Genomic DNA, 22,543 nt, shown 5'->3' with positions numbered 1-22,543 from the left:
GGGGAGGAGCACAGAAAGAGGGAGACAGAGGATCTGAAGCAGGCTCCACGCTGACAGCAGGGAGCCCAACGTGGGGCTCAAACCCACCTACCATAACGTGAGCTGAAGTTGGATGCTCAACTAATGGAGCCACCCAGGCACCCCAACCTTGAATTAACTTTTTACATGATAGAGGCCATCAACCAGGACACTTGCAGAAATGGAACTTAGGCAGAACAACCTAAAACACACTAGACATAATACAGAAATGTCAGATTATAACTGCATAAATAGACCTTGCAATCTGACATTTTCTTTTCTCAGTTTGGATGCCTGCCTACCAATAGCCTTGGTATGCAAAAACTAGACTTTATTTTAGAAACATGAAAGTATTGTACAAACAGTTGTAATGGATATTACATTTGCTGGGTATTATGATTCCAAAATTTTCGAAACATGAAAGTATTGTACAAACAATTGTAATGGATATTACATTTTGGATATTATGATTCCAAAATTTAGAAAATGGCTCATTTTTAAAATTAAGATTCATTTCAGTCAAGACTTTAAAAGAAGTTAGCCTCTGGGTTAATCTTTTCATAATTTTTGTTAGGTGAGAGGCAAGTTAAGACACATGCTTTTTCTTGAGTTTTGAGAAAAATTTTCAATGTTCTCTTACAAGTTTTTAAAATCATCCAGGAGTTAGCTAATAAACATATTAACTTTTTGATCACTAGTTAAAACAAGTTTCTTTTAATTTAGAGGAGTGGTTAAAATGGTCTATATTACAAATGAAATTTTATTTTGGAACAGTACATATCACTCAAGAATTTTGGCAATTATTTGGCAAGTATAATATGGCAATTATTACAAATATTGATTCTTCATTCTGTCATCTTGTCATTGCTAGAAAGTGTCAAAAGACATGGGAGTGTATCACCTGCTCCTTCCTATTTACCCCTCCCCATTTTACTTACAATTTTACCTAATAGCTGTATTTTTCCAAGAAGTCTAAGAAATAACCAATTTAACTCCTTTGACAAAAATGGGTGAAATACCGCTAAAGAAAAAGAGAGGAATTTCATTTTAAATATGTGTTAATTAATTTGTTCTCCTCACTTTTTGGTTTAAATTCTTATTTTTTCTAGACTTATTAATGTATAATTGACAAAAATTGTATATATTTAAGGTGTGTAATGTGATGGTTTGATGTATACATTGTGAAATGATTACCACAGTCAAGTTAATGCATACATCCATCACCTCACATGATTACTTCAGTTGTGGTAGTGAGAACACTAAAGATCTACTTTTTTGGCAAATTTGACACACACAATACAAAATTATTAACTATAATCACCATGTTGTGTAAATTAGATCCCCGGAACTTATTCATAACAAAGCTTATGCCTTTTGACCAGCCTCTTCCAATCCCCTATCCCCTTCTCAGCCCCTGGAAACCACTGCTCTACTGTCTCGTTCTATGAGTTCCACTTTTTTAGATTCCATATGTAAACGAGATCATCTCCGCAGTAATATTTGTGCCATCGATCATGCTTTCACAGTCCATTTTATTCCAAACGTATTATGTGTTTATACAACATGTTCTTCATGTGCTTATAGATGCCTTGTAAAATATAAACACTCAGATGTTTGTGAAATAAGTTGCAAATACAGTAAGTGAAAATACGGATATCACATTTCTCTTTAACAAAGAGCCTGAGCACCCTTTTAGATCTTGTCTAACTGTAGGCTCCATGCCCAATGTGGGGCTTGAACTCACAACCCTGAGATGAAGAGCTGCAAGCTCCACCTACTGAGCTGGCCAGGAACCCCTCTTATATCTCATTCCTGCATTTTTGGTGGCACATTCTTTGTCCCTTTATATGACAATAATTTTGTAATATTTTCAAAATGTATTCATGTTTTTACACAAGGTATAATTCAGTCATTTTCATTGCTGTATATAATACTTATCCTGTGAATTTATCAAAATCTAATCACTGTTGCCAGTAAGACATGGTAATCCTTTCCAGCCTTTTGCTATTCTGAACAACCCTGCTATAGACATCATTTCCTGTATTTGCTTTTGTCCCACAACTCATCCCCTGCATTCTTTTTTTAAAGTTTATTTATTTTCGGGAGACAGGGAAAGAGTGTGAGTGGGGGAGGGGCAGAGAGAGAGAAAGAGACACAGAATTCAAAGCAGTCTCCAGGCTCCATGCTCCGAGCTGGAGGGCTTGAACCCACAGACTGGGAGATCATAACCTGAGCCGAAGTCAGAAGGTTAACTGAGCCATCCAGGCTCCCCACATCCTCTGCGTTCTTGCTGACAGTGTGTGTGTGTGTTCAGTAAATACAATTCTTATCATACTACTTTTCTACTTAAAAATCCTTCAACCTGGTGACTTGGCCTAACCACCTGGAATATTTCAGATGGCCTGTAATGATATCAAGATAACTACAGTTACCTCAAGCCATTCCTTTTGAGGATATTCATCAAAATAGCAATGTTGCTGGGGGCTTGGGTGGCTCAGTCGGTTGAGCGTCCGACTTCAGCCCAGGTCACGATCTCGCAGTTCGTGGGTTCGAGCCCCGTGTCGGGCTCTGTGCTGACAGCTCAGAACATGGAGCCTGCTTCCGATTCTGTGTCTCCCTCTCTCTCTGACCCTCCCCCGTTCATGCTCTATCTCTGTCTCAAAAATAAATAAACGTTAAAAAAAAAAATAGCAATGTTGCTCAGTGAGTTTGCTACTTCTCTTTCTTTTTGTCACCAGAAGCTGAAACCGCTATAGAAACGTAAAGATGGATGGAAATTAAGATGGATACACTGATGCTTCAGCAAGGCTTGACTTTAAACTGAGAAAGTTTTCTCTTTCTCATTCTTGAAGCCTCTCCCTCCCCTTCACTTGTTTTTCTGTAGAATCCTTTGTTCTAGGAACTTGGCATTGATATGGATATCTTGCTGACCTTAATGTAACCAGACTTGGATGGCCCCCTGCTAGTGCTAGTCACCTTGAAAGACATGATGAACGCAGCTGGCAGCACTGTTGAAACAGCCATGATCCTGTGTTTTCCTATAAAACCCCTCAGACTTTTACCCTGGGCAGGTCTGCAGTTTTGAATGCATTAGTCTGCTGCAGCCTCCTTTTCCTGACAAAATAATAAAATTACTGTTTCTCTTTTTCCCCAAACTCTGTCTTTGTGCTATGTTTCAGCTCTAGAACACAGTTTTCGACAACAAATCTACCCCGTCCCTCTCTGCTGTGTACTCTGGCACTGTATAGATGCTCCAAATCCGGTCAGATGTGAATATCTTATCACTGAAAAGATAAGCAACCAAGAATTCTTTCTCCAGCAAGTCTGTCATTAAGAATAGAAGGAGAGATCATAAGTTTCCCAGACAAAGAAAACCTAAAGGAATTAGTGAGCAACTAAACCAGCCCTGCAAGAAAATTTAAGGGGACCTTGCTGAGTGGGGGAAAAAATAAAATAAAACAAACAAAAAAAAGACCAAAAGCAACAACGACTAGAGAACATCACCAGAAACACCAACTCTACAGGCAACACAATGGCACTAAATTCATCTCTCTCAATAATTACTCTGAATGTAAATGGACTAAATGCTCCAATCAAAAGACATATGATATCAGAATGGATAAGAAAACAAGACCTATCTATATGCTGCCTAGAAGAGACTCATTTTAGACCTAAAGACACCTGTATTGAAAGTAAGGGGATGGAGAACCATCTATTATGCTAATGGACATCAAAAGAAAGCTGGGGTAGCCATACTTATATCACACAAACTAGATTTTAAAGCAAAGTTTGTAACAAGAGATGAAGAAGGGTATTATATCATAATTAAGTGGTCTATCCACCAAGAATGTCTAACAATTATAAATATTTATTCCCCCAACTTGAAGGCACACAAACATATAAATCAATTAATCACACACACAAAAGAAATTCCTTGATAATAATACAATAATAGTAGGGGACTTTAACACTCCACTTACAACAATGGACAGATCATCTAAGCAAAAAATCAACAAGGAAACAATGGCTTTCAATGACACACTGGACCAGATGGACTTAAAGATATATTCAGAACATTTCATCCTAAAGCAGCAGAATACACATTCTTCTCAAGCGCGCATGGAATATTCTCCAGAATAGATCACATACTGCGTCACAAATCAGCCCTCAACAAGTACAAAAGATCAATTATCATCCCATGCATATTTTCAAACCACAACACTATAAAACTTGAAATCAACCACAAGAAAAAATTTGGAAAGACTGCCAATACTTGGAGATTAAAGAACATGTTCCTAAAGAATGAATGGATTAACCAAGAAATTAAAGAGGAAATAAAAAATACATGGAAGCCAATGAAAATGAAAACAGGACAGTCCAAAACCATTGGGATGCGGCAAAGGCAGTCATAAGAGGAAAGTATATAGCAATACAGGTCTTCCTAAAGAAGGTAGGTCTCAAACACCCAACCTAATCTTACACCTAAAGAATCTGGAAAAAGAACAGCAAATAAAGACCCAATCCAGCAGAAGAAGGGAAATAACAAAGATTAGAGCAGAAATCAACGATATCAAAGTCAAAAAACAGTAGAACAGATCAGTAAAACCAGAAGCTGGTCTTTGAAAGAATTAACAAAACTGACAAACCCCTATACAGATTGATCAAAAAGAAAAAGGAAAGGACCCAAATAAATAAAATCACGAATGAAAGAGGAGAAATCACAACCAACACCACAGAAATACAACCAATAATGACAGAATATTCTGAGCAATTATATGCCAACAAATTGGGCAATCTGGAAAAAATGGATAAATTCCTAGAAACATACCAAAACTGAAACAGGAAGAAACAGAAAATTTAAAGAGACCCATAACCAGTGAAGAAATTGAATTAGTAATCAAAAATCTCCCAGTAAGTAAGAGTCCAGAGAGAGATGGCTTCCCAGGGGAATTTTACCAAACATTTAAAGAAGAGTTAATGTCTATTCTTTTGAAGCTGTTCCAAAAAATAAAAATGGAAAGAAAACTTCTAAACTCATTCTATGAGGTCAGGATTACCTTGATTCCAAAACAAGACAAAACCCCACTAAAAAAGGAGAATTATAGGCCAATATCCCTGATGAACATAGATGCAAAAATTCTCAGCAAGATACTAGCAAATCAAATCCAACAATACATTAAAAGGATCATTCACCACAATCAAGTGAGATTTATTCCTGGGCTGCAGGGGTGGTTCAATATCAGCAAATCTATCAACATGATACATCACATTAATAAAATAAAGGATAAGAACCACACGATCCTCTCAAGAGACGCAGAAAAAGCATTTGACAAAATACAGCATCCTTTCTTGATAAAGACCCTCAAGAAAATAGGGAGAGAAGGAATATATCTGAACATCACAATGGCCATATAGAAAGACCCACAGCTAATATTATCCTCAATGGGGAAAAACTTAGAGCTGTCCCCCTAAGGGCAGGAACAAAACGGGGATGTCCACTCTCATCACTGTTGTTCAACAGAGCACTGGAAGTCCCAGCACCAGCAATCAGACAACAAAAAGAAATAAATTGCATCCAAATCGGCAAGGAAGAAGTCAAACTTTCACTCTTTGCAGACGACATGATACTCATAATGTAGAAAACCCAAAAGGAAGAGTTGCATTTCTATACACCAATAATGAAGCAGCAGAAAGAGAAATCAAGGAATCGATCCCATTTACAGTTGCACCAGAAGCCGTAAAAACCTAGGAATAAACCTAACCAAAGGGGTAAAAGATCTGTATGCCTAAAACTATAGAAAGCTTATGAAAGAAATTGAAGACACAAAGAAATGGAAAAACATTCCATGCTCATGGATTGGAAGAACAAATATTGTTAAAACATCGATACCCAAAGCAATCTACACATTCAATGCAATCCCTATCAAGATAACACCAGCATTCTTCACAGAGCTAGAACAAACAATTCTAAAATTTGTATGGAACCACAAAGACCCAGAATAGCCAAAGTAATGTTTAAAAGAAAACCAAAGGTAGAGGCATCACAATTCTGGACTTCAAGTTGTATGACAAAGCTGTAATGATCAAGCGAGTACTCAACATGAATTAAAGACCTAAATGTAAGACAGGAGACCATCAAATCCTAAAGGAGAAAACAGGCAACACCCTCTTTGACCTTGGCTGCAGCAACTTCTTACTTGATATGTCTCTGAAGGCAAAGGAAACAAAAGCAAAAATGAACTACTGGGACTTCATCAAGATAAAAAGCTTCTGCACAGTGAAGGAAACAATCAATAAAACCAAAAGGCAACTGACAACATGGGAGATGATATTTGCAAATGACAGATGAAGGGTTAGTATCCAAAATCTATAAAGAATTTACCAAACTCAACACCTAAAAAACAAATAATCCAGTGAATAAATGGACAAAAGACATGAATAGATACTTTTCCAAAGAAGACATCCTAAATGGCTAACAGACACATGAAAAGATTCTCATCACTGATCATCAGGGAAATCCAAATCAAAACCACAATGAGATACCATGTCATACCTGTCAGATAGCTGAAATGAACAACTCAGGAAACAGCAGATGTTGGTGAGGATTTGGAGAAAGGGGAACACTTTTGCACTCTCACTGGGAATACAAACTGGTGTAGCCACTCTGGAGAACAGAATGGAGGTTCTTCAAAAAATTAAAAATAGACCTACTCTACAACCCAGCAATTACACTACTAAGTATTCATCCAAAGGATACAAAAATGCTTATTTGAAGGGGCACATGCACCCCAATGATTATAGCAGCACTATGAGCAATAGCCAAAGTATGGAAAGAGCCCAAATGTCCATCAACTAATGAATGGATAAAGATGTGGTATGTAGATACAATGGAATATTTCTCAGTGATCAAACAGAATGAAATCTTGCCTTGTGCAACAACATGGATGAACTAGAATGTATTAGGCAAAGCAAAATAAGTCAGTCAGAGAAAGACAAATATATTATTTCATTTGTATGTGGAATTTAAGAAGCAAATCAGTTGAACATAGCAGAAGGGAAGGAAAAATAAGATAAAAACAGGGAGACAAACCATAAGAGACTCTTAAATACAGAGAAGAAAGTGAGGGTTGCTGGAGGGATGATGGTGGGGGGGGCGCTAAGTGGGTGATGGGCATTAAGGAGGCCACTTGCTGGGATGAACGCTAGCTGTTGTATGTAAGTATGTTGTATTTAGTATGAATCACTAAATTCTATTCCTGAAACCATTATTATATGTTAACTAAATTAAAAAAAAAAAACTAATCCTTATTACCAAAGTTTTCTAGGAAGAATCAAAAAAAAAATCTTCCTTTGGGAGGCTGTCCCAGAAAAGGCTACTATGGTGAAAAGAGCATAAGAAGAGTCAGATGTCTCTAGTCTTCAACCATGGTACTGCTACTTATGAACTCTCAACTCACTTGGCTTTCTGAGTCTCTGCGTAACAGCAAAAAGGCAGTTATGATTCCTGAATGGCCTGCCTTCCATTGTGGTATAGAAGATCAAATAAAACCTCCATGTATTCCACAACACCAACCCAGTCACTGGACTAGGTCCACAGATGAAACACAAGGCCCCTGGTCCTACAAGAGCTCATCAGGCTAGAGCAGTGGTTCCTGGGCTGTATATGGGAATCACCTGGAGGGTTATTTTTAAAAATATGGAAGCCTGAGTTCCCTGTGTCTGGGCCATGTAACATTGAACAAATTTCTTAAGCTTGCTTAGTCTATACCCCTCCTGTATGCTGAGGATAATAGAGGCTACTTCATAAGGTAGTTCTAAGTATTAAATAATTTATAACACCTGCTTAACTTCGTGCCTGGTGCCTAATAGCTGGCAATAAACTGCTGCAAGTGGGGTGGGCAAGGTAAGTGACTACATAGGTGGATAATGATGGTGACTACAATGGAGAGAAACAGGCAGGTGCTCCGGAGATCCCAAGAAGGTCCTCTAACTCAGCTGGGATGGCCATCCCGGAAGATAGGATGTCAGAGCCCATTTTTTAACTCAAAGATGAGTAAAATAGCCAGACAAGCCCGGGAGGCAACTGGGATGAGGACTATACCAGAGAAGGGAGTCTATTCGTCTTCTCTTGGAGCATACAAGGAGGGATGAGAATGGGAAAAGCACAGGGGCCAGATCTTTTTAAATTTTTTAAGTTTATTTATTTTGAGAGAGAAAGCACAAGCGGGCAAGGGTCAGAAAGAGCAGGCTCAGAAAGAGTGCAGAACACAATGCTGGCTGGAACTCACAAACTGTGAGCTCATGATGAGCGGAGATTAAGTCCGTCGTTTAACTGACTGAGCCACCCAGGGGCCCCCAAGAGGCCAGATCTTGAGGGGCCTTCGAAACCTCGAAGAGGGCGTTGGTCTCCCTGCTGCTGCCCATCAGAAACCACCTAAAGGGTTTGGCGGGAAGGGTCTGGTATTGTCCTTCCCAAACTGGGAAGAAGGCGATGAGAGTCAGTTTAAGTTAGGCCACTGCGTTCTGGTGTGGATTTGAGGGGATCAGATTTTGAGACTGGAGTAGGGTGATCAGTGGGGCCAGAGGCCTGCTCTCAGGCGGTTGCCTGAGAGGAGAGGGGAGAAAATGGATCAAATCGACAGCCCTTGGCTGTATAAGAAGCGTGAGTGATGCGGCGGATAGGAAGGCCATCCTGCCACTTGGCACTACCAGTGGGCAAAAGAGGGCAGAGCCACCGCCTAGGACGGCGCTTCACCACACGAGCGGGAGCTCTGGGTGGACTCGGTAGAACAGACGCTGTGTAGGGCCGGGCGACTCCGCAGGCGGAGAAGGTGCGGCTCAGACCCCCGGGGGGGCGCCCTAGCCCCGCTAAAGCCTCCAGAAGAGTGCGCGCGGCGGTTCCGTGTGCAGCGCGCTCCCGCCGCAATGCCCGAGCCGCCCCGCCGGAGGGAGCGCGGTTTTCGCCCGCGTCGTGCCCGCAGCCTCCCGTCGCGCCCCACCCGGAAGTGAGGAGCGGGAGCCGGGGCTAGACCACTAGGGCGCAGGTGGGGGGCACCCTGGCAGAGGCCCCTGGCTCTCATCCGCCTGCTTCCTTAGGGCACCGGGCCGCGGGGCCGCGTGCGGATTGAGGGCGCGGCCCGCGAGGGGCCTCCTCTCTGGGACCCCTGAACAGGATCGACGAGGAGCCTGGGCGATGGCGGCGCCCTCTGCCTCTGTTGCGTCATTTCAGGTATTTTGGGGTGAGGGAGAAGGAGGCGACGTGCATATTTTAGTGCGCCTTTGTTGGCCTCGGGGAGGACAGGTGTTTATCTTTCTCAAAGTTTGGTTTGTGCTTTGTGTTCCGCACTTTCTCTCTTCCGGTCGATGTCAGGTTTCCTCCCCTTGTTACATCCCATTGGTTAGTTTCTTCAGGTATTTTGTGGCTTTTTTAGAAAAAGTTTAATTTAATTTATTTGAGAGAGACAGAGACAGCGTGAGCGGGGCAAGGGCAGAGAGAGAGAGAGGGAGAGAGAGAATCCTGAGCAAGCTGCGCACCGCCAGCGCAGAGCCCCACGTGGCGCTCGAACTCTGCTAGCTGAGAGATCATGCATGACCTGAGCCCAAACCAAGAGGCTCTTGCTTAACCCAGGTGCCCCTATTTTGTGGCTTTTAAGCAACCTGGATCTACATCAGTAGAAGTCTTCCGTCAGTAACTGTGGACTCAACCGGAAATAAGTTTTTCTGTCGAATGTTAACACCGAGGCCACTACTTTCTGTGAATAGTCTGCTCTGGTGATTTTGTAGTGATGCTGACTCTTGAGCCAAGTTCTAGGACGTGTATATCTCTTGAATATTCCATAATGTCCAGGACAGTGGTCGGTACATGGTGGACTTTCAATACATTCTTGATAATCTATCACGTTTTTATGCGGAGAGAAACCAGTATCCTCTTCTCATTGTTCTTGTGACCTGATCACACCCCCACTCTCCAGACTTGCCCTCTTCCCTGTCATGGACCTCGCACTTTATCCGAGAGCGACTCCAGTTTCCCTCCACTGTAGCCTGCTGTTTACCCAGACACGTGTCTAGGCTTGGCATCGGGCTTCAGCCTGCCTTTCAGACTCTGCATGTCTATCCTTTGTGACCCACCCAAGTCTTTTCCTGCTTTTTCTTCCCCCCATTCCCTATATTCTTGTCAGAAACAGCATACTATAATGGAAAGATGCCATTTTTAACAACTATATTATGAAAATAGCAAACATATAGAAATAACGACAAACATCTAGGCACTATTTAAATTTCCAAATATCTCCTGCCGTAAATATTTTTTTAGTTTGTTTGAATCAGGACCCAAATAAGCTCCACACGTTGTAATTGGTTAATATATTTTAAGTAAGCCATACATTCCCCTTCTATCTGGACTTCATCTCAGCCTCTGTACCTTTATATTGTTACTGGAGTAAGAGTTTTTTTTTTTTTTTTTTTAAGTTTATTTTGAGAGAGAGGGAGAGGAAGAGGGTGTGTGTGTGTGTGTGTGTGTGCGCGCGCGTGCGTGCCCGTGTGCGTGTGCGCACATGAATTGGGGAGGGGGAGAGAGAGAGGGAGAGAGAATCCCAGCAGGCTCCCTGCTGTCAGTGCAGAGCTAGCTGCAAGATCATGACCTGAGTTGAAAATCAAGAATAGGGTGCTTAACTGACTCAGCTCCCCCCAGGAACCCCTATTTTTTTAATCTTACTTAATTGGTTTATTTTATTTTATTTTTTTAAATTTACATCCACATTAGCATATAATGCAACAATGATTTCAGGAGTAGATTTCTTAGTGCCCCTTACCCATTCAGCCCATCCCACCTCCCACAACCCCTCCAGTAACCCTCAGTTCTCCATATTTATGAGTCTCTTATGTTTTGTCCCCCTCCCTGTTTTTATTTTTGTTTCCCTTCCCTTATGTTCATCTGTTTTGTCTCTTAAAGTCCTCATATGAGTGAAGTCATATGATATTTGTCTTTCTCTGACTAATTTCACTTAGCATAATACCCTCCAGTTCCATCCACGTAGTTGCAAATGACAAGATTTCATTCTTTTTGATTGCTGAGTAATACTCCATTGTATATATATGCCACATCTTCTTTATCCATTCATCCATCGGTGGACATTTGGGCTCTTTCCATACTTTGGCTATTGTTGATAGTGCTGCTATTAAAATTGGGGAGGCACCCCTATTTTTAAGGCCCTTCTCATAGGTAGTGAAATGTGCGACTCACCAATGATGTTTAGATGTACAGTTTTGGAATTCTTGTGCATTTTTCATGCACTTAAAGCCAGCATTTTCGCTTTAAAGTCTCTTAAATTATGCTTGCATTCAGGGGGATCCTTGATGTACTTTAGAAAACATACAGACACTCTTAATACATGAACACATGGTGGGTTTGCTGAGAAGCTAGGTTAAAATCTTTACAATTCAGGGAAAGAGAAGGATGTACTGACCTTCAGGCCAATCTGTTATTTGTCTGCTTTCCCTTCTTAAATTAGTAGTTTTCCCAGTGTGGAGGTTCCTCAGAAAATTAAAAATAGACCTACCTTATGACCCAGCAATAGCACTGCTGGGAATTTACCCAAGGGATACAGGAGTACTGATGCATAGGGGCACTTGTACCCCAATGTTTATAGCAGCACTCTCAACAATAGCCAAATTATGGAAAGAGCCTGAATGTCCATCAACTGATTAATGGATAAAGAAATTGTGGTTTATATACACAATGGAGTACTACAGGGCAATGAGAAAGAACGAAATATGGCCCTTTGTAGCAACGTGGATGGAACTGGAGGGTGTGATGCTAAGTGAAATAAGCCATACAGAGAAAGACAGATACCATATGTTTTCACTCTTATGTGGATCCTGAGAAACTTAACAGAAACCCATGGGGGAGGGGAAGGAAAAAAAAAAAAAGAGGTTAGAGTGGGAGAGAGCCAAAGCATAAAAAAATTGTTAAAAACTGAGAACAAACTGAGGGTTGATGGGGGGTAGGAGGGAGGGGAGGGTGGGTGATGGGTATTGAGGAGGGCACCTTTTGGGATGAGCACTGGGTGTTGTATGGAAACCAATTTGACAATAAATTTCATATATTGAAAAAAAATTAGTAGTTTTCCTCTTCCTCAATATATACTTTTCCCCTCTTATTTCATATTTTCTCCCTAGTCCCAAGACTGGCTTTTTATGCTATTACTCTTTATAGTTTTCTACCAATTCTGTAACGCTGAAGACCATTTATCAAAGATGCTGTAGAAGAGGTTTGGGATTAAGTAGAAGGTGGGCCCAGAGTTGACCTCTGTGGTCCTTCAACTCCAGGATTGCATGGTAAATCAAGAAACAAACCAGATGCAGGGAAAGAAGTTGAGAGAAACCAGTCAGGCTACTGTTGGTGAAGAGTCAGCTAAAGGTGAGAAATGACAGCTTAAAAAATGATAGCACATTGATTTTCTGCCCCACTACATGTCTAAAACCAGTAGTTCTTTTGGCGGATGAACACCGCAGGGAAAACGTAGGCAGCTATGTTACACTGACCGACAAATGCCATCTTAGTAACCAGAGTGAGAGAGCTCAAGTCAGCAGAAAAGTCCAATGTAATTAGGCTCTCTCAATTTTTTATTCTGTACCAAGTTCTAACCTTTTATCGTTTTAATACAGGAACTATGGATTAAATGGGTCTTGGGGCGCCTGGGTGGCGCAGTCGGTTAAGCATCCGACTTCAGCCAGGTCACGATCTCGCGGTCCGTGAGTTCGAGCCCCGCGTCAGGCTCTGGGCTGATGGCTCGGAGCCTGGAGCCTGTTTCCGATTCTGTGTCTCCCTCTCTCTCTCTGCCCCTCCCCCGTTCATGCTCTGTCTCTCTCTGTCCCAAAAATAAATAAAAAAACGTTGGAAAAAAAAAAATTAAATGGGTCTCAGGAATTTCAGTCCCCTCTTAAGAAAGTATCTTCTAATCCTAGTGAGGGAAGCTTTTCTGGTAGTCTAAGATGTCTCTTTAACTGTTTTTGCTGCATAGATGAAGTAAGCTTTCTGGGCTCACAAATGTGAGACACCTGTTAAGTGAACCCAAGTTTTGTGGAAGATTGGGTGCTTGAATTAGGGGAACCAAGTTAAGCTATTTATCATTTATTTTAAATCGAGTAATAGCTGGGAAGAAACCTAATGACCTGGTAATGCTTATAATAGCTTTCAATCCAAAAAGTAAAAATGCCAAAAGCTAAAAATTAGTAACCTTCTGAGTTTGGCAGTAGTAATTGGAAAACCATCTGTTGTTTCACATGCAAATGTTGCTAAAGGAATTTTCACATTAAGGGTGAGTAAACATGTTTTCCTTCTTTTTGTTTGATAATAATACATAGAGAAGCATCTTAGAAGACTTATTACTGTGGAAATTGTTGCAAATAGTGTACTGAGGGTTTTGTAGCTCTATTTTCCGTAGACAGCTCTACCCTTGTAGTGTTTTGTCTCCGGGGTATGTGAGCAATTGTCACAGTCTTAAAGGAAAAAAAAAGTTGTGTTGTACTGTAATTCTTTTATTTTCTTTCATCCTTAAAAAAAATTGCTACCATCCTTCAGAGGAGACCTTTACATGTTATTTAATAAAATATTTTGGGATTGTAGGGCAGATAATAATGATTAGTCAATGTAGTGGCTTTTGGCAAATAAAGTATATAAAACAACATGTCGGGTGCTTGGGTGCCTTGGTTGGTTAAACGTCTGACTCTTGATTGTGGCTCAGGTCATGATCTCACGGTCTGTAAGATCAAGCCCCAAGTCGGACTCAGTGCAAAGTGCCGAGCCTGCTTGGGATTCTCTCTCTCCTTCTCTCTCTGCCCTTCCAAATCTCCTTCTGCTTGCTGTGCTCTTTCTCTCAAAGTAAATAAACAAACTAAAAAGTGCACATCTTACTATTTATGTTGAAAAGGTTCAGGAATAGAAACCTCCTAACACATTGATATAATCATCCTAGTGTAAATATTTGAAAACAAAAGTAAACTAAACCAATCCAAGATCAGTATGCATTGTCCTTTTGTAGTGGAAGCTTTGTAATTAAATCGTCCCTCCTTTTACCTGAGGGCAGAAGAGGATGGTGTAGTAAATTGTAACACTAAATCTGTTTGTTTAGATTAGTAGAATACTTTTCAACAATATTTGAGTGATTTGACTACTTAAAAATTTCAGTTAGCTTTAAGAACAAAGAGGAACTCTTCTTCAAATCTCATAAAACCTAGCTTGAAAAAAAAAAACACTAGCTTGAGCACTGATGGGGAAATGGGGGCTCAGACAATTTTGGAGAGAAATAAGATCACTTAATAACGTTAGTTGACAAAGTGTAGTTTCTGAAAAATGTTTACTTTTTAGCTTTATCTCCAGGAAGATGAAGCAAGACTGTGAGGATAATGGAAAAGTGATCTTAATTTGTCTTTATCTATTTCATCTGTCATTTCCCTATGTAGTTGGAAAAGAAATCATATTCAGAAAAAAAGAATATTCATCCTTCCATATACCTGAGAGTAGTTTATTCTGCCATACACAAAAATTTTACTTTTAGCAATTTATTGGTGTATATTTGACCTATCCTTTGGGGGAGAGAAATACCCAAGTTACTCTTGCTATTTCAGACAGGCATCGTGTGTCATGTCGTTGAGGGCTGAGGTAGAGGATGTGGTAAGTTTCTTGGCTGCCCCAAATCTGGATTTTACCCTCAGCCTCCATTATTTTGTTTGCAGTTTTATATGTTCTTGGGACATTAGAGAACAGTAGCAAAATATTATTATAAAATCACATATCAATGCTAAATATTGGTATATAGGGTTTTAGAATTCTTTTTACCATTAGAATAGACCAGTGTTGACCCCAAAAAAGCTCCAAAGTATTCCAGAGGTGACTCATTGCCCTATAAGATGTATTTCACTTTCTAAAAACAAATATGCTCCAAAAAGTTTTTTCTGAACAATAAATTTTATCTGATTTATAGTCCTTTTAAACATGTAACAAAAAAATAAGCATGTACAAAACGAGAAAAAGAGCCTTTGTGGGAAAAGGAAATTGACTGTAAGGAAAAATAAAATTATTATAGAAACGCAGAAAAATGTTATGTAGCCAGATTATACTTTTCTGATTTATAGATTATATTCTTGTGATACAATAATCTGAAGTTCTGACACCTTATTTCATGAAAAAGAGAAAATTTACTGGTCATGATACAGAATGTGTGTGTTTATGTATTTTAATATTCTTGTTTTACAAGAGAGATCTGTCTTCTCTTAACTTTCGCACAGATCAACTCAGTGTCGTTGGATGAAAGGCAAGTCCCCTCTCAGAGCGCCTGGGTGGCTCAGTCAGTTGAGTGTCTGACTCTTGATTTTGGCTCAGGTCCTGATCCCAGGGTTGTGGGATCGAACCCCATGTACTGGGCTCTGCACTTAGTGTGGAGCCTGCTTAAGATTTTCTCTCACTCCCTCTGGCCCTTTGTCCCTCTCCCCCACTGTCTCTCTAGAAGAAAAAAAAAAAAAAAAAAAGACAAGTCCTTTGCTCAGATGACAGCTAGACATTATGTAACAAGCAGCATCATTTGCTATATATTAATATGCATATTTTAAGCATTTTATTTATTTTTAGTGCTTTCTGATTTTTGGAATGGTTTTAGATGGGCATACCAAAGAATGAAAGCATGGATGACTCATATGAAAGACTGGTTACTAAAGATAAAGTAGTATATGTTTATGTGATATAAATCTGCTTTCACATTTTACCTTTGAGTCCTAATCTGATTCTTGACTTGCACATACCCTTTCCAAGATATATTTTGAATGAAGATTTTGTGTATAAAATAAAGGAAGTTAGGAAAGGTCTTTTCTGACCATGTGGAAGATTTACCTAGTTTCTAGTCATCTACTTAATACTTATTAAATCCATGTTTTTTCTGCATAAATATTTTAAAAGGCAGAGAACTAAGAGTAAGGATAATTACTTCCTTTTAAAAAAGAGGAGGCAGATTCATTTTCTTTCAACTGTAGTGTTAGGAGTAATGGCAGATGTGGCAAAAGAGTAATGCTTTTATTTTGAAGATTTATATGTCTGTCTAGCTATATACATACACATAAATGTTTACATAACTTTTCAGATAATAGTGTAAATCCATGAATTTAAAAGCATCACGACCACTAGGGAATGAAGAGTGGTCCAAAAATAATTATGGGCCAAGGGGTATCACTGACCACAGGCATCAGTAAACAGAATAGTTTAATAGGCACTACAAATTTAAGAAGATTTATCCAAAGTTCATTGCAAACCTTGAAAATAAAAATAAAATTTTTGACATTTTTGTGCTGATTTTATTCTTATTTAAGAAGAAGAATGAGAAAAACTGTAAGAAATAATTAGGTAACTTGATATTTATTCGATTTGTCCCAGATTATTTTAGGCTTGGCTAGAAATGGGGATAGATTATGAAAAAGGAACTATGCTCTAGGTAAACCAATATTCCTTAGTTTCCATCACTATTATTAAAGACTTGATAAATAGTTTCAAACACATAATCCACTTTTTTCCAAATTAGTCATGAAAACCTCTCCATCATAATTCATTTGAGTTCTCAGTGGCAAAAACTAAAAGATGTCTGGCCTTATTTGTGATGTAGCTGATTCAGTTAAGGGCACTTACGTGCAAGCTTTTAGGCTGTTTATCCTTTCTATGACTAGACAGGGAACATTCATGGGAAATAGCACTTTGTGAGACAGGATAAGAAGGGGAGAATGAGAATGGTATTGAGAATTCTTTTTTTCTTTTAAAGCAAATACTTAAAATTTAAGTGATTTCTCTTTATTTTTTTTATTAATTTCAAGCATTTTTGGTTTGTGCCCCTTTATCATATGTTGCAAGTGTAGCATTACAGTGACACTACATTCCATAATCCTGATCATGATTTTTAAAAATTCTTTAGATTTACATTTTCTTTCAGGTCTGCATACTCACTTAGGTATATAGATGCATTGCATTTATCTACAGGTGTTCAAAAAGCGTGAATATGGGGTGCCTGGGTGGCTTAGTTGGTTAAGCGTCCAACTTTGGCTCAGTTTATGATTCGCAGTCCATGCGTTCGAGCCCCAGGTTAGGCTCTGTGTTGACAACTGGAAGCCTGGAACCTGCTTCTGATCCTGTGTCTCCTTCTCTCTGCCCCTCCCCCGCTCACACTCTCTCTGTTTCTCAAAAGTGAATAAACGTTAAAAAAAATTTTAAGTGTAAATAATAGTTCTGATAAGTAGTGGACTGAAAACTAAGCAAAGAAAGTACAACCTCCATTTTTACCTCTGGAAGTGGTATTACCCCTATCATGCCATAGCTGTGTTTCAAAAAAGTTCATTATTCTCCCAACTCCCATGTTCCCTTTCTGAACACACTTGTTCACACATAGCAAAGCAGTAGTTGGGTGGCTGTGTGGATACTGCTGGGGTTTCTACTATTCCTGCCATCAGGGCTGCTGTGGTGGATGGGGTAAGTGGCTGGAATCTGTACAAATCTCAGAGCTGCAGGTGTTCTCATAGTTATTCAGTTGTGTGGTTGTTGCAGTGTTATGTTTCCAGAGTTATTCCCAAATAATATGAAAAATCATTAGTTAATATTTGTTAATGAAGTGTCTAAACATTTACATAAAACATTTCCACGGTGTTGAATTTAATAGTCATGAGATAATTATTATTCAAATGAAGTAGTAAACAATTGAATGTTTTTAAATGTTTAAGAGTAGTAACATTTTGGGGTACTATGAAATCTCAACATTCCTACAGAATGAAACCAATATAGTCATTCCTCAAATACATGCTGACCTCTATGGTTTGCAAGTACATTCTTTTAAAGGTTTCTACTGCATATTCATATTGGCTTCTTTGTAGAGACACATCAGTTTGTAATCACTGCATCTTTATAATTTTAGAAATAGGTACGATGATGATGAAAAAGAAATCTATGCTTACTTTAGTATTGAGCTGGTGAAACACTTGATATATTAAAAATAATTTTGTATTTTATTTGGTTGACATTCAGCATTAATTATACCTTACCCCCACTCCAATATAGAACATCTTAGACTTTCCGTGATTAATTTAGCATAAACTAAGAAAAATTTTCTTTTGATGCTATTTACTTGGGCTAGAGTTGATATATTTGAATTGTTGTACCAATTCTTTTTTAATGAATTACAGTAAATGTGACTGATTCAATAAAAGGAAAACAAACCTTTTTGTATGAGCTACAAATGCGTTATTGCTATTAAATACAAATATGGTTTTCTAAAATAAGCTTTGAAAGTAAAATTTAATGCTAATGGAAACAAATTCAATTTAAGCATCTGTTTATTAAAAGTTAACTTAATTTATTAGATGCACTTTTATAGTGGTTGCAGTCAGAATTTCAAAAGCAACTTTCCCTGAGCAGTGTATTTTGTTCTATTGGTGAGGCATGTGTGGCACAAGTGATAATAAGTCAGTTGTGCAGGTGGCTAAAGGGCAGAGGTGGACACTTAGAGCCTATAGCTTAGATCTGTAAGCTTAAAGTGAATATAGGTTCTGAAATAATTTAAGAGATTAGTTTAGACAACAAAACATGTTTTTGCATAGCCACAGACTTATTTTCTGAGAAAGCTAAACTTTAGAGAAATAAAAGCATACCCATTTAGAGATAAAATGGGCATTCTGAACATACGTTGTAGAACCAGTGCTTTGCATTTTCCTTCCCTACTTCTATGTGTACCAGCATTGTACTCTGCTATAAACGCTATCCCTCTGATAGGGAATAAAACAAAAGATCTGACAGCCAGCTTTTCCTCTTCTTAGCCTGTTATTAGCCAGATAGTGGGAAAAGAAATGTTTAAGATATAGCCCAGATCTTAAGGAGTTCATAGTCTTATATAGAGACAGATAAAACATAAGTATGTAATTAACGTGATCAGTGTAAACCTGATGTATGTATGAAGTGTTGTCACTATTTATCTGTTTTTAACTCTTTGCTCAAAGTTGTTTGCAGAAGGGAAGCAGAGGATAAGTGATACAATCTTCAGATTTTAAAAAATAGACACACACACACACACATTCCACCACCCGCCAGATGGTAAGTAGCATGATATTTGGAGGATTTTTTATTTTAAATTTAGGGATCACTTACTGGTTTCAGGATCATTTAGGCTAGCACTTTCTCCTGCCACCTGGGCTTTTCATCCCTTAGTATGGAAACTAAGATAGGCCGGACACTATTTTGAGGTGGGATTGGTGATCATCCACAATCAACCATGGCTATCTGGGAGTAATTGTTGGTCGAGATATTGAAGCCAGATCTCCAGCAGAAGAGTGGCTGAAACATACATACCCTCCTGATAAACAAGTTATAAAAGGGTATTCTTTTTTAAAAAAATTTTTATTTATTTATTTATTAAAAAAAATTTTTTTTTAACGTTTATTTATTTTTGAGACAGAGACAGACAGTGCATGAACAGGGGAGGGGCAGAGAGAGAGGGAGACAGAGAATCCGAAACAGGCTCCAGGCTCTGAGCTGTCAGCACAGAGCCCGATGCGGGGCTCGAACTCACAGACCACGAGATCATGACCTGAGCTGAAGTCAGACACCCAACCGACCGAGCCACCCAGGCGCCCCAAAAATTTTTTATTTTTTGAAAGAGAGAGAGGGAGACAGAGCACGAGCAGGGGAGGGGCAGAAAGAGAGGGAGACACAGAATCTGAAGCAGGCTCCACGCTCTGAGCTGGCAGCACAGAGCCCGGCGCGGGGCTCAAACCCATGAACCACAAGATCATGACCTGAGCCGAAGTCAGATGCTTAACCAACTGAGCCACCCAGGCGCCCCAAGGGTATTATTCTTTTAATAAAATAGCACAAATCATCCCTCTTGAAAAATATCTATTACCTCACCCTGAGAACAGTTTGACTTGGATTAGCCACTGTGAATCCTAGTCTTTTTTTTTTAAATTTTTTTTTAATGTTTATTCATTTTTGAGAGATAGAGAAAGACAGAGCATGAGTGGGGAAGGGGCAGAGACAGGGAGACACAGAATCTGCAACAGGCTCTAGGCTCTGAGCTGTCAGCACAGAGTCCAACGCGGGGCTCGAACTCATGAACTGTGAGATCCTGACCTGAGCCAAAGTCAGACTCTCAACCAACTGAGCCACCCAGGTGCCCCATCTAGTCTTTGAAACAAAACTGAACATGTAAAGTAATTTAAACCACATTAGATTATTGGTAGGAGCCATTTGGCTGTAAATACAATATGCATAAAAATATTAAATGTTATTTTAGTTAAACTAATTTATACAGTGGGTTTTTTGAGGAATGAATAGTAAAGCATTTGCCTCCTACACAATTTTGTAATATAGATAATATATTAACTCCCATTTTTGACCTCTTAATTCATGTTTTTATATTTTTAGGCCAGTGAAAAGAATTCCTCGCTATCAAGTTCTCATCAACATGTCAGACAGAATTAGGATATCCTCGACCTACATTCCTGAGGAGGACATAACAATAATTATGGGATATGAAGTACAGCATCCTAAATTACAAACTATTTTTCCAGGTCTTATTTATTTACATTGAACTAAAAATTAACTGTCAAGTAAGAACACTGATACTTAAAATAAGGTAAATTGCTGCTCCAAAAAAATGTATTCTTTACCATGTAACTGAATAGAATCCTAAATTTTGTCGGTAATATTCAGAAAACTTGTATATTTAATAGTAGTTCCTTTTACAAAGGTGCTTAGAATATAGTGGGTCTGTTTCAGATATCCTAATTGGAAATTTCTTTCTTTCTTTCTTTCAGAAAACAGCAATTAAAATTTGCTGCTTTCTGAAAGATTTTTTTAAAAGGGGGTTCAGGGGCGCCTGGGTGTCTCAGTCGGTTGAGTGTCTGACTTCGGCTCAGGTCATGGTCTCATGGTCTGTGAGTTCAAGACCCGCTTCGGGCTCTGTGCTGACAGCTCAGAGCCTGGAGCCTGTTTCGGATTCTCTGTCTCCCTCTCTCTCTGCCCCTCCCCTGCTCATGCTCTGTCTCTCTCTGTCTCAAAAATAAATAAAACATTAAAAAAAATAAAAAAAAAGGGGGTTCAGAAAAAAAATTTTGTCAGGATTAAGTTTGGGGTAGGCTGATTCTAGCAGGCTTTGTGGCACAGGTGCCCTGAGGAATTCATTGTGAGACTCTAGTATATGCCACATGTCAGAAATTCAGCTCTGTCAGCTGACAACTAAATTTGATACCGTTAGTCTTAAGGACATAGGATGTCATACATAAGCCAGTCCAATCTTTGAAGGATTTTTTTCTCTTTATTGCTGTACAGAATTGGAGCATTGCCCATTTTATAGGCTTTTTTTTTTAAAGCAACATCTTTAAAAATTCATGTAAATTCTAAAAACTATTTGGTAACTTAAAATTTGTTTTTAGGTATTTCATGCTAAGTAGAAAACTTTACCAAATATAATGGAACCAAATTATAATAAAGATACAGCTAAGAAAATCTACAAATATAATTGTTTATTGAGTATAAACAATTTTTTTCTTGATGTTGAACCCCCACAGTATTTTCCTATCCAACTGGATAAATAAAAGCTACAGTGGAATTTATTTAGCTTTGTTTTTTGGAAATAAAAACCTATCTTGAACTGTTTTTGTGATAACTTTGTTTTTAATATGACTCTTTAAATTCATCTTAATGGAAGACTTGGAAGAGCCAACTTTTAATTGGGTTGATCGTAATCAAAGAATGCAGTTGCTATAATAGCAACCATTTACTGAGTGACAGCTGTGGTGCTGGGTATTATTCTCGTGGTCTTGTATTTATCAGCTTTAACCCTTATAGTAACACTGCAACGTAGATATTTAGCCTCATTTCACTGGTGAGGAAAGAGAAGCTTAGAGAGATTAAAGTGCCTGGCTAAGTTTACACCTCTGGTAAATTCACACAGCGGATATTTGAGAGCCTGCTCTGTGTTGGCCCTGATACTATGCTGGGTCTGAGAATGCAGCTGTGAACAAGACAAGATCTTCATTCTAAAGGAGCTTACATTCTAGTAGTAAAGTCTGGATTTGAACACAGGGTGTTGCAATCTAAAACTTTTCTTCTTAGCTTTGACACTCCCTCCTGCCAAGGACACACTCTAGAGGAGATAGATAAAATTGTTTCAGTGCCACTTAAGAAGGTGGGTGGGGATGTAAACTACATTCTAGAGGGTGCTATAGGGAAGAAATACTGGTATATGAGTATCAAGATATATCAAAGGAAGAGCGCTAGGACCTGTATAACTCTATGGTGAGAAATGGAAGCCTGTGCTAAGTAACAGTCTTGGTTTATGATCATCTGTAGATAATGTGCAGTGCAATAGCAATGCCATGTACTTGCTGTTATACATCTCAGTCTTAAGATCAGTATTATCTCAGTGTATAACCCTGCACTGTCCAACATAGTAGCCATTAGCCACTTTTAAGTACTTAAAATGTGGCTAGTGCAATCAAAGAA

The 22,543-nt window shown here is 39.0% G+C and overlaps 1 protein-coding gene and 1 long non-coding RNA gene across 2 annotated transcripts in view; both read left to right on the top strand.

The window, feature by feature from the left end:
- The window catches only part of PHIP (pleckstrin homology domain interacting protein), a 150,645-nt gene extending 147,155 nt beyond the window's left edge, over nucleotides 1-3,490 (top strand). Inside the window, exon 40 of the mRNA XM_058734526.1 lies at nucleotides 3,198-3,490. Within this exon, the coding sequence (XP_058590509.1) occupies nucleotides 3,198-3,352 (155 nt within the window). The 3' untranslated portion in view covers nucleotides 3,353-3,490. The remainder of the gene's footprint in view (nucleotides 1-3,197) is intronic.
- Nucleotides 3,491-12,064: 8,574 nt separating this feature from the next.
- Nucleotides 12,065-21,694, top strand: LOC131514470 (uncharacterized). The gene is made up of 2 exons (XR_009263083.1): nucleotides 12,065-12,436; nucleotides 20,462-21,694. It is a non-coding gene; the product is annotated as an uncharacterized LOC131514470 (long non-coding RNA).
- The last annotated feature ends 849 nt before the right edge of the window (nucleotides 21,695-22,543 follow it).

Source organism: Neofelis nebulosa, chromosome 6, assembly GCF_028018385.1.
Source record: "Neofelis nebulosa isolate mNeoNeb1 chromosome 6, mNeoNeb1.pri, whole genome shotgun sequence".
Lineage (NCBI taxonomy): Eukaryota > Metazoa > Chordata > Mammalia > Carnivora > Felidae > Neofelis > Neofelis nebulosa.
Note: the sequence above shows the minus strand (reverse complement) of the source record. Positions and strands in the feature narration are given on the sequence as shown.